At 36.6% G+C, this 13,524-nt stretch overlaps 1 protein-coding gene across 3 annotated transcripts in view; it reads right to left on the bottom strand.

The window, feature by feature from the left end:
* Positions 1-436: 436 nt before the first annotated feature.
* The window catches only part of LOC107451370 (dimethylglycine dehydrogenase, mitochondrial), a 43,822-nt gene continuing 30,734 nt past the window's right edge, over positions 437-13,524 (bottom strand). For all 3 annotated transcript variants that reach the window (XM_043051058.3, XM_087164658.1, XM_087164657.1), the window contains 3 exons: positions 12,818-12,975; positions 2,766-2,957; positions 437-850 (listed from right to left, as the gene is read on the bottom strand). In XM_043051058.3, the coding sequence (XP_042906992.2) occupies positions 650-850; positions 2,766-2,957; positions 12,818-12,975 (551 nt within the window). In that variant the 3' untranslated portion in view covers positions 437-649. The remainder of the gene's footprint in view (positions 851-2,765; positions 2,958-12,817; positions 12,976-13,524) is intronic.

Genomic DNA, 13,524 nt, shown 5'->3' with positions numbered 1-13,524 from the left:
GGGTTTTTTTTTAAAGAAATTTTTCATGTGACTACTTAATAATTCCTTCGCTGTCAAATAGGTAAAGGTTTTAAGTTTAGTTATTTTAAAATTAAGAAACTTTCACTGATATATATATATATATATATATATATATATATATATATATATATATATATATATATATATATATATATATATATATATATATATATATATATATATATATATATATCTCCACTGATTATGGTTCAGTTGCAGAAACCTAATTAGTTGTTACTTAAATAAAAAAAAAAGTGATTTTATATGAAAAAGGTTTTATTACTTTTTTCTTGTAGTGTCTTAGAAAAGTTTTTATTACAACGCTGCTTTTTTTTAAAAAAGAATAAACAGAAAACATGTCTTTGATAAAATAATGTACTGTTCAAATATTACCCATTAATAAAATTCTAAAAACTAATAAAATTCTATTTTTATTTTTAAAAAAAGCAGAAAAAACAGAAGAAAAACATTGAAAAAGATGCATGAAACAAAGTGAATTCTCACTTTTCATTTGATGAAAGTCGCTTGTAAAAATTGTTCCATCCTCTTCTATGCATACAACCACATTTAATACACTGGGTTACTTTAAAACAGCCCGAATAAGTTGATCAGCGTGTAAGTCAAAGGGTTATGAAACAGGGGTTTTATGCCTTCTGAGTGATTCGATCTGCACTGGGGGATTCTTTAATACTTTTGCTGGGTATAGTTGTCCAAGCAGTTCCACTTCGACTTCTGTTCCCGGAACAGCTAAAAACGGAGGTAGATAGGCGAAAGCCAAACTATGATCGACAGTGTATCCAAATGAACCTGATGTTGTATTGCCTACAATCTAATATAAAAATAAGCGTTTCAGTCCTGTATGGACAAAAATCCATGAATTCAATATTATTATACTCTTTGCAAGTAGAATAGGTGTCTCAATGCTATGTGATTTTTCCCACTCTCCACACATTTCTCCCTTTCCGTTACTATGGTTTCGGTGAGTCTTGTTCTTTTTCCCCCACAGCAGTACTTTTCAATAAGAAGTCGGAATAAACTTGCCGGGGGGTAATGCAAAATTTGCCAAAAGCATGCTTTGTGAGAGGGTAATCTTGAGACGCCTATTCTATTTATGTAGTATAGTTTGTCTATGGTAAGAACTCCCCCCGCCACAAAGTCTGAGGCCGTCTGCTGTTATGGAAACAAGAATAGCGCATGTCAGGGAGGGTATAGTTTCTCTTCAGTCTAGGGCTAACGCGATAGACCGAAGAAAAAGATTCCCTTACTCTCACCGACCCCGAGTCAAAACCTGTCCTAAACAATGACCCCACACCCCTCTTTGAAATAGATATACCTCGTTACCATAGTCACCGCCGTGGGTCCAGAAGAATGGCTAGGGGAGTTCTTACTTTAGACAAACTATCTACAAGGTGACCCTTAAATGTTGATACAAAATCCTAGGGAAGTAGAGCACATCATACGCATTAACCGATTCCCTCATTATTCCGAGTTAACTCGGGGGGTGTGTACATATTGCAAATATTTATTATCTCGAGGAAACTCGGGTGTAGCAGAATTTGTCAGTTTGTTTTGTTTTATCACGTTTTTACTCGGCTGGAAGCAAACAAATCATAATCTGCTGTTTGGAAATTTGCCAAATTTTGTTTGGGAGTTTTGCCGTTGGATTGTGGTACCGTATGCGCTTGCCTATACGATGTTTACTGAATTTACATAGAAAAAAAAAGAATTTTAAAAAATGGCATATCATTTCACTAGTGTTTGGAAATTTTCATTTTGTGTTGTTCCTTGTTTTAAAAAATCACATGCAAAGACTAATATTTAACTATTTTCTTTTGCCCGAGATTACTCCGGATAGTAAACTGAAGGTAAATTAAATAATTTTTACCCATAAAAACATATAAAAATTCAGCTTAAAACTTCTATATTATGTTTTGCTTTAGTTTCTTATACTTATTACTTAAATAAAAAAATATGTTAATTTTTTGAATTTTTTTTTTTCAAAAATATATGTAAGGGAAGCAGTTAAGAGTTGCATAGCAACAAAGATCGGAAATATCATCGTGCGCTGCAAGGGGCGCTTCCCAATTATAAATGTATTGTTTGTGTGCCTTTGAACAGTGATTTCTGATGCTATTTAAATTCAATTTTCGGCAGTCAGAAAGCATGATATTAAGGTATTATACATAACTAATATCTTATAACCGTCGTTGAACAGTCGACCCAATTTTTTTAGGTTTATGACTACTCATGTTCAACTCTGTCTCCTTGTAATTTTGAATTCAATCTAGAAAACAAGGGAACTCCTGGATCAAATATTGAGAGAAATTCGCCTTCATGGAGAAATTTTTGATGGAACTAACCCGCATTTCCGTTACATGGAGAGGAAAACCACAGAAAACTCCCACTGATTGCCTGACGAGAAGAGGACTCTAACCCATGATCCGTCTACCACTGAGGATATTTTACGTCAGCGCTGTGGTCTGCGCAAGCCGGATGCGAAATTCGTATCGACCAGCCATTGCTAGGATTCGAACCTGGCTAACCTTATCGGAAGGTGAGTGCTCTATCCCCATAATTAATAGTAAAGGTTCTAAAGTGCACGAACATAATAGGGAAACTCACCGTAAGATGATATTTCTGGTCATATGCCCTACCTCCCTTAGAAGTTTTACGGGACACTTTGTATAATATTAAGTTTATAATATTTTACTGAATGGTTTGATTATGATTTGGTAATGGCTTACCTTGTTTGAGCAATGGACGCTTTCGTTGCCCTCTGGATCAATGTCCGCGGTGTCCACTTTCAGGTAGACCAACTTCTTTTCTAATCCATTTCGTAAAATGTTTTCCAAACTAGCTTTTCCTATGAAATCTTTTTTCTTCATGTCAATGAAACTGTGAAGTCCCGCTTCAAAGGGATTTGTATCCATATTCATCTGCAATTAAAATTGAATCATTTACTATGGAGATGACCACTTTTTTAGTTCATTTAAAACCGCAAGGAATTAGGATTAAAATTGATAATACACTGGTGGACAATATTAAGAGATGGAAAGCATTTTCGCACATTTCTACGACGCTATTTCTGGGCGGTTATTGATATGGAGGGAACCTGGAACCCGATACCATCCCAGCAACATTATCGAAAGGGGCCATTATGCTAGTTGAGGACTCATGGTTTGGGCAGGAATCATGCAAGATACTCGCGCACCGCCCCATGCGTTTGACAATGGTTCCGTGAACGCCCAGATGTACAGGCAGGAGGTCCTAGAGCCCTATGTGCGTCTTTTCAGGGGAGGTGTTGGACCTGAGTTCATTTTTATCGACGACAATGTGCGACCACATAGGGCTCTCATGGTTGATGAGTATCTGGAAAGCGAAGATATTCAACGAATGGATTGGCCAGCCAAATCCCCTGACCTCAATCCTATTGAACATGCTTAGGAGAGCTATTGCGATGCGCCAACCTCCCCCCAGAACCATTCTGGAGTTAAAAATTGCTCTGGTGGAAGAATGGGAGGGTTCCACAAGTCCTCCTTAACTCCCTTATTAACAGCATGCATGCTGTCTGTCAGGGGTGACCATACACCATACTAGAGGCAAAACACACTGTACAAGCCTCACTTTTATTGTCATCTTTTATCCATAAGTTCAGACTACATTGGATTTATTGGCAATAGGTGTTGCCAGTGAATGGCACTTTCATTTTTGTTTTGCATACTTTATTATCATGGAATAAGCTATATCCATACCGAATTTCATTTATTTATATTCAGTATTTTTTGGTATATTTGGGAAAATGTCTTCCAATTTTGTCGGCCAGAGTATCTGAGTTTGTAATGTCGCCGTTAAAGTTAAGAATTCACTTATTCTACTGATTATCTAGCTAATCAGCATGTTAACTAGGAAGATCAGTTAAAGTGCCAACAAATAGTTTCATTCAGGGCTCGAAAAAACTCAGAAATTTTACCCGTCCCCGAGGACGGCTTGTCCAACAATGCACCCGTTCTCCGTTGAAACTAACCGTCGCTTTTAAATAAATAAAAATATAATTTTCTCCTATTTATTGCAAGCATTTATATAAATTGCACTATGAATTAGTCGTTACTAGGATTACATTATACAGTAATAAAGGAAATACTAGGTTACTAATAGTAACCTAGTATTTTTTTTATGAAATAATTTAAATGACAAGGGTCAAGTTATCCGAGGGTACTGCGTTTTTTAAATGAATCAAATATGACGTTTGCCAGTTCCACAATCAAGCCAATGATTTACAGAGGTTTCTGAACAGAAATCTGAAAGGGGTTTTCCATTTAGGTAGATGTTCATAATTGCTATTAAAGCTTCTTGTTTAAGACCAGTACGTATTGTGTTTTTTTTGTAAGCTCATTGCTGAAAAGCCCCTTTCAACCGCTGCAGTACTCCCAGACAGAGAAAACATCAATATATGCGCAGTATGTTGCTGTATTGTGGGTCATTTTGCTGCCTTGTAACTTACAAGACTCTTGTAAGATAACAAAAATTGAAAATGTATCACGAACATTAACGAGAAAATGGCCGTCACGTCGGATTCGAGAAATTCGTTGTCCGCGGAGAATTTTTGACCGTCGAGGACGGGCTGTTTTTCGAGCCCTGGTTTCATTCTATTTGAACAACAAAAAAAAATTAGTTTATTGCGCACATTTAATTATTTCATATTTGCTGTGTCAGATACATTCAATAAAGAAAATTACGTGGTAGCACATGTGGTCCACGTCTCCAAATTTATACTTTTACAGTTGTCTAATACTAAACGCCTGTTTGTTTGTTTTTTAACATTCCTACTGTTAGTTCTTAGTTCACACTCTCTCTATATATATATATTTACTAGCTGACCCGGCAAACGTTGTTTTGCCATATGATTTATTTCTAGAGTATGAAAATATATCTTATTTATTGTAAGTGTGTGCGTATGTGGTATGTGAGTGGCAGTGGCATGGAGCGCTGTGAACGATGACGGAAGGTGAAAATAACAACACACCAAATAATAATTATTTAAATTTATTGTAACTTTTTTTTATAAATTATATATACAACTAATTCTGAAAATATTAGTAAACAATATTAATCTCTTAGTGCAATGGAGTGTACAATATTTTTTGTCATTCCGTCTTTTGCTAACACAAATAAACTGGATGGTTTACCCACTCGAGAGCATGCCACGTATAATTGTCCGTGTGAAAAACATGGTGTGCTCAAATCTAAGCCACAAACAGACATTGTTTGGCCTTGAGATTTATTAATAGTCATTGCAAATGCCAATCTAATGGGGAATTGAATGCGTTTAAATTGAATTGGCACATCTGTGGGTATAATAGGGATTCGTGGAAGTAATACACTTTCACCCCGGAATTTTCCATTTAAAATAATGACTTCGATAACGTTGTTCATTAATTTTTTAACGATCAATCGCGTGCCGTTGCACAGCTGTGGTGGGTTCAAATTACGAAGCAAAATAACAGGAGATCCAACTTTAAGTACTAAATTATGCGGTGGCATGCCTGGTAAATCCAATGAATTTAAAAACTCTGTTGGAAAATATGCAGCTTCCATAGGATCGCAAACTGCATCAACGGATTTGTATGTCACCATGTTACCTGGCAATAACTGTTGTATTTTCAGATTCAATTCGTTGACGTCCACATTTTTTGCTGCTAAAATCGCCCTTTCTGCAAGCCACTCATGATTAATGTATTGCGTGTGTAAATCGGGAAATATAAGGTTAATGAGAGCATCTTTTGAATCAATGATTGTGCAGAAATCCTCCGGTAATTTTATGCATCCTGTCTCATCCTTGGTAACTTTTCCATCACCGATATCTAGCAATTGTTTTGAGAATGTTTCAGCAGATGGATCCTGAAGCATTTGGACTCGCATATTTACTGTTAGTTGAACTTTTTCAACATTATACCACAGTGGAGATGATTTCAAGCAAGCATTGATCTCATCAGCGTACGTTGAACGCGGAATGACGGGAAGTGTTTGCCTGAAATCACCTGAAAGGAGTAGCAGAGTGCCGCCAAATAATTTGTCATTGTTCTTTATATCTTTCAATGTCCTATTCAACGCCTCAAGCGAATGTTTGTGAGCCATTGTGCATTCATCCCAGATGATAATTTTACAGTGTTTCAACACTGTGGCCATAGACGATTGCTTTTTTATGTTGCACACTGCATCTGGGTTGTTTTGAATATTTAGTGGCAGCTTAAATACTGAATGAGCTGTTCTGCCTCCATCCAATAAAGTTGCCGCAATGCCAGATGATGCAACGGCCAACGCGATGCCATTATTTGATCGTATTTCAGCGAGAATTAGCGAAATAGTAAATGTTTTGCCAGTTCCACCTGGTGCTTCCAAAAAAAAAATCCACCTTGACCTGCCGAAACTGCGAGCATAATGCGGTCATATATGTTCCTTTGTTCCTCATTCATCAGTGGAACATTGCGAGTCACAATAGCTGCCATTTCTACTGTATTGTAATGAAGTTCACGATTCATGTCATTGTTTAAAAAATCAGATGCACTTCGATTTGGCGAAAGCATACCGAAAGGACTGAGAGGCAAGTTGGCAATAGTAATGCAAAGATCCTCAATAGCAATCAGTGCTTCATTGTACATAGCATCGCTGAATGCTATCGTTAGATCGTTACAACGTGTGCGATGGTGATACAGTATATCATCAGTCATCGAATCTTTGTGATTATCCCATAAAGTTTCTATTCTGCCCGGGAAACATGTAGTTAATACTATAGCGAATAGTACACGAATTTGCTTAGCAGTACAGTTCAATGCTGCTTCAGCAAGCATACATTCCCACTGGTTGTCATCTTCCAGCAAGCCGAGTGCAAGGCATGCATCTTTATACGTTGGATGCTGATGCCCATCGACTTTACGTATATCGCGAAATGACAATGAGCCGGTGACATTAACCAACAACAGTCGAAGATAAAAGCACTCAGTCTGCCTTGGATTGACTGTAAATACTATCCCCAAGGCGTTTGATTTGAATAAACCGGGACATGCTTCAACCGGTGTGCCTTGTTTGCGGGGTATCCATTTTTTTTGTTTGAGACCATATGAAATAGTGTGGTACTTCTGAGTAAAGTAATGTACGTGCAAAAGCACCAAAAGCATCAGCACGATTACACAATTCAAAAAATTCGGTGAGTGTAGTTCTTGGTGGATTTATAGCTCTGTCAATCGCTGTCTCGTTCGTGAAATATACGCGCTGACCGTTTTCAAGATGGACGGCTAAATGAATAACGGTTGGATCCCGTTCATGAATTGGGAAACCAAAGATACGCCAAACTGCTTCATTGGAGCTGATGTACCGGCCAATTTGGTACAGCGTTATTTCATCGTTGTTATTCACTGGAGGGGCAGTCACATTGGTATTTTCAACTCGAAATACTGCCATATCACTGCCTTTATTCACATACTTGCAAATATATTTGATGCTCTTCACTGAACTACAAAACTCTACATTAATATGAGCTTGGAATGTTTTGCTCAGTAGAGGTGAATAAGGCACCACCCAACGATTGTCAATGTCAATGTCGATGTTGCTGATATTTTTAATAAACGATTGTCCGCCATTATCGGAATTTCTTCGACGATATATTGGATATCCGTCAACATTTGTGATCGTATCGTTAGTGAAATTTTTAGGAAACCCTTTGGTACATTTTCCATTTGCCATACACGGCGATAAACGATTAAAATTGCCGCATGGGCCATGAATCATGTTAACTGTAACAATATCAAACAGCAATTGATCAGTAGACGGATTTGGAATTTCCGCAGATTTCTTCAGGACGTATTTTGTTGATTAACCAAATCAAAATGTGCGCATGAGGTAATCCCCTCTTTTGCCATTCAACCGAATACATCCAGCAACGTGTAGGACCAAATACTTGTAATTTCGTAATGAAACTTATTAAAGACTTTAACTTTTGTCTGAATACACGTGCTGTAATGTCATGACGATGTATTGCATTTTGGCCGGGAAAAAGCAATGATGTAATCTCTGGCCATTTAGGATTACACGTGAACGTGATAAACAAACACGGTCGTCCGTACTCGCGCACGTAAGCCAGAGCATCCTGGATATATTCTTGCATATGACGTGGACTGCCTATATACGATGATGGTAGAATGACCGAGTTACCAATTTCGGCGGCATCGGCGCTGCTGACAATAGCGTCTCGCAAGTGAATGTATTCTTCAGCACGCAGCTGTTGTTGATTATATCGCAAGTATCGTAGTCGTTCACTCTCTATCTTCACGTACATGTCGACCATGAATTGTTGACAAAGCTCACGATATCGTAGAATGATGTTGTCCTGACCGCGTCTATTCATCAACTGATACGCATAATAATCCTTCGCACTAACATTCTTGTTTGTTTCGGCTCCTGTAATAATATATACTAATAAATATAATTATAAATAAATAATAAAAATATAATTATAAATAAATAATAAAAATACAATTATAAATAATTCATGAATAATTATAAATCATTAATAAATATAATTGAAATTAATTAACATTAGTTTAGTTTGATAAATTGAAATTAATTAAGTTCTTTGTTAAATGAGTAATGTTCAAGTCCACAATGAATGAAGTACCTGTTGCGGGATCACGTTGTTTAATATTTACGCAATATCCATCTTGTCCCTTCCAAAAAATTAGCGGATATTGGAGAGCGTCATATGAACGGTGTGTTTCAGCAATGAACTGGAGATTATTATTTCTTCTACGAATCACGATTTGTCGTGCAGTTGTTCGATCGCCAACCATGATTCCAGCAACGTCGTCAACAACAGGTGCATTGAATCTACGAATATGCTCTCCAACAGGTGTTTTATCAGGGCTGATGACAATAGCGTGATGATCACTTTGTAATTTAGGCAAGTGTGATTTGAATATTTTCAATAATTCATTGTGCTCATTCAATAGAGCGTCCAGCTCACCAACGATGCGTTTGGCAAAAAATGAATTGAGGTGATTGTATTCACAACGTGCGTCTACGCGCGCATCTTTGCCGCCCATGAAATAGATTTGCAAAAATTTATGCGCTTCGTTTGGCATTGGCAGCAATGAGCCCACTTTGTGATAAATTTGACCTTTGACTTTAAATGTTGAATTGAATTGTTGACCATATACCGTATTATTTTTAACTATTTCTGTTGCTCCGAATGATGTCATTTGGAAACAGGAATTGAATGTCCGAATTGATTTCAGGAACACATTTGAATCTGGATTCGTGCCAAACAGTAAACCCTTTAATGGTTCAGGTGGTGTATCAATTACATGTAGTTGTACCTTTCCTGATGAGCAACACATCCCGACTGGCTCATTTTTGAACTTAAGAGCATTGCAATGCAGGCATTCCTTGTCCATAGCACCAATTATGACTTTTGAATGAGCATAATATTCAACATTAGGCTCATACTCGAATGCTAGGCGCAGGAAAGACTGAGAGTTAAAAGATCGATGTGCCTGTTGGCGTTGTTGTTCATTTACTCTTAGTCTGTTAAATGTGAGTCGGCGCGATCGTCTTTGTTCCAATCTTCTTTCTTCATTTCGGTCAGCTCGTGCATCTTCTGATTCTACTTGATGCAATCGTGCCATGCTCTCACGTGCATCAGTATTGTCTTGCTGGATTTGTTCTGCGTTTCTCTCGGCTCTTGCATTCTGCATGAATGTAGCTTGACATGTTTTACGGCCCAAAGAAGCCCCTCTACGTCGTTTTGGCATTGTTTGCTGTTAAAAAAAATTAAATTACTTAATGATGAAAAAAAGTATTATGTATTTATTTATATTTTATTTAAGTTATAATTCTTTTGGAGCGTTTGGATGAGAGTAAACTTTGTGAGCTGCGCGCGCAGAAAACGACAGGATAAAGTTAGCCATAGAATGGAATTAATTAAAAATATATATTTTTACTTAAATAATACCTTTTTGATTGATTTTAATATTTATATTTGATCATTACAGCATTTTTATTATTTTAAATTTTTTTCCATACGCCAAAAAAGTATAACTTCTAACGCATATACATAAGTACACACACACTTTTTTAATTTAACATACTTTTCATGATATTTCTCTTTTGAAATAACAGAGCAGAATTACTCTTAAAATCAATAATTGTATCAATTATTTATAAAATAGGAATGAATAATGACAGCTCTGCAGATTAATAAATTAATAAAAATTTACTTGAGAATAACACTTAAATAGTAAAATGATATTTGTAAACGTATGATGAAAAACAGCATAGTAGTAAAGTGTTTATTTATGTTTTATTACTTAACCTACCTTTCACAATATTTTTCCTTCAGAATAATACAGTAGAAATACTCTTAATATTAATAATTATTATTAATATTTACAGCACTGCAAATTAATAATAATTACACGGAAATGATAATTGTAAACGTCACAACGGCGTTCGATGTACAAACAATAATAATGGCCGAAATTTTTCCGAAAACTGCGTGAGAAGTGAGATACTGCTTATTGCAAACCTGCCAACTTTTAATCCTTTTGAGGATGATTTTACCCTGCGGTAGTTAAGCGGAATTTAAATTATAATTTTAGACAGAAATATTCGCTGTATTTAAATCAAGCTTATGCGTACTTCTACAATAGTATTACATATTAATATATATGCTTAATTTTTTTAAAAATAGTAGTGGATCAAAAAGATAATAAATTAAGTTTATAAATGCAAGGAATATATAGAAAGCATACATTTTGCTACTAATTGAAATAAAGAAATAAAATTCTACCTGGTTGTCGTCTTCCAGCAAGCCGAGTGCAAGCCATGCATCTTTATACGTTGGATGCTGATGTCCATCGACTTTACGTATATCTTGAAATGACAATGAGCCGGTGACATTAACCAACAACATTCGAAGATAAAAGCACTAAGTCTGCCTTGGATTGACTGTAAATGCTCTCCCCAAGGCGTTTGATTTGAATAAACCGGGACAACGGCCTTCATCGGTGTGCCTTGCTTGCGGGAAGTCCATTTCTTTTTGTTTGAGCCCATGTGAAATAGTGTGGTACTTCTGAACAGAGTAATGTCTGTGCAAAGGCATCAAACGCATCCGCACGATTACACAATTCAAAAAAATTCGGTGAGTGTAGTTCTTGGTGGATTTATAGCTCTGTCAATCGCTGTCTCGTTCGTGAAATATACGCGCTGACCGTTTTCAAGATGGACGGCTAAATGACTAACGGTAGGATCATGAATAGGGAATCCAAAGTTGCGACAAACAGCTTCACTGGAGCTGATGTACCGGCCAATTTGGTAGAGCGTTATTTCGTCGCTGTTATTCACTGGAAAAGCGGTCACATTGGTATTTTCAACTCGAAATACTGCCATATCACTGCCTTTATTCACATACTTGCAAATATATTTGATGCTCTTCTTTTAAGGGCGAGCATAAGTATTAGAGTTTAAAGTGAATTGTTGCAACGTGCGTGAATATTACTTTTTGATTTATCAGGTTTCTATGTCTAGTTTGGATTGGAATATGATTAAATAAAGATATATTTAAAATATACGTTAAATCTGTCCAAAAAATGGAAAAAAAATTAGTTATAAACCTATTCTCATACCTACTGAATATACATATAAAATTTCATCAAAATCGATCCAGCCGTTTAGGAGGAGTTTAACCACTAAAACTGTGACAAGAGATTTTTATATCTATAGATATATCTTGTTCAAATTTCCAATCGTTAAAATACTTTTTATTCATCTACTTAAATTCAAATATTTTTTTAAACTTGTAGCGGATAACACTCGATGTTAAAACAGATTTTTAAAATATTAATTCATTAATTAAATTTGAAATTATTTTAGTTTTATATGGGAGAGAAAAATTTTAATTATTTAATAAAAAGTAACTATAATTAAGTGTTTCTTTATTGACCTAAGCAGGATTTGACTTTAATTTTTTTTTATACAAGGGGTGATCAAATGAAAAGGTACGAAACGACATGGTGGGTACAAATGTAGACTTTGTTCAAAATATACACCATAGGCCTGAGCACAACGATCCCACTAATGAACAAGCCGCAGGAATCCTTGTTCCCAGAATTCCTGTGGCCGAGACGAGACCCAGTCCTTCACAGCGTCCTTGAGTACGTCGTCCAAGTTGAAGCGCTTCCCTTTTAGGCTTTTCTTCAGTGGACCAAACACATGGAAATCGCAGGATGACATGTCCGGACTGTAGGGCGGATGGTCCAACGTCTCCCACTTGAACTTGGCTAGTTCCATGTGTGTGACTCTTGAGACGTGTGGACGCGATCATGGAGCAGAACCACACCCTCTGCGAGCAGCCCCTGGTCTTTTCTTCTTGATGGACCTGCGTAGGTGTCGGAATGTCTCACAGTACACATAGGAGTTAATGGTTTTTCTGTGCTCGAGTTTCTGTTCCTCATACGGACTGCCGCATCATTTGGACGCTGATTTTGATAAGAGCCTCTGCTCTCTCCTGCGCATGCGGGCGCCCGCGCTTGCTCCGACCCCCGTCAAAGACTCCAATCGCATCCCGATATGTCTCGCTACGTTCTCCCATGGCGGAATATGTAAATATTTAACTGTTACGTTTTTACGTCGTTTCGTACCTTTTCATTTGATCACCCCTTGTATATATTACTTGTTTTATAATTAGCCTGCTCATTAAATTCAAGGCAAAGAGTAAATTTGTCACTACCAATGGAAGGCATCTTACCTCCGCTCCCCACATCCGAAATCCTTTTTCCAACCTCAATGAATTTAAGGCATAAGTACCGAAATCTCCGATCCCAAATTCCTCTCCAGATTCCAGTAGGGATTCATATAGTTGGGCAGTATCTTCAGAATTGTGGTACAACTCCCATCCCAATTCACCTGTCAAAGACATTAGATTAAAACCCAGCAGGTACAAACAATCTTTTGACAGCGAATGTCTTAAAAGATTTTACAAAGCCAAACTGTGTTGGCTATGTAAGATTAGATTGATTATGCTTTTTAGATTTGAAAGATTATGCTTTTTAGAAATGGTATATTTTTATCCATTCAAAATAAGCGTAGGATATGTTAAACGCTTCCTTCCTTTTTATTACCTCAGTTATTCTAAAAGCATTCCTTCTCAAGTCACATTTTTGGATGGTTTTCCATTGATGAACCAACGTAATCTTGATGGTAATCATCAAAAATTCCATCACGAATCATTATATTTTTTTATAGTAACCAACATAAGTAACCATCACATCAATGTAGGAATTCGGTGATGGTCCAACATAAGAAGAGCAACTTGTTTTAATTGTTTGTTCACGTTGAACCATCACGAATTTCCATCATTGTATCTTTGAAATCATATGTTGGAACGTTCATGAAAAATCACCATCGATCCCTATGTAGGAATTCGGACTGATTTATAATGATCCAACCTTTAAA

The sequence above is a fragment of the Parasteatoda tepidariorum genome, chromosome 5, assembly GCF_982258835.1.
Source record: "Parasteatoda tepidariorum strain Cologne lab strain chromosome 5, Ptep-v5.0, whole genome shotgun sequence".
Taxonomy (NCBI): Eukaryota; Metazoa; Arthropoda; class Arachnida; order Araneae; family Theridiidae; genus Parasteatoda; species Parasteatoda tepidariorum.
This window is presented reverse-complemented; position numbering and strand designations above follow the sequence as displayed.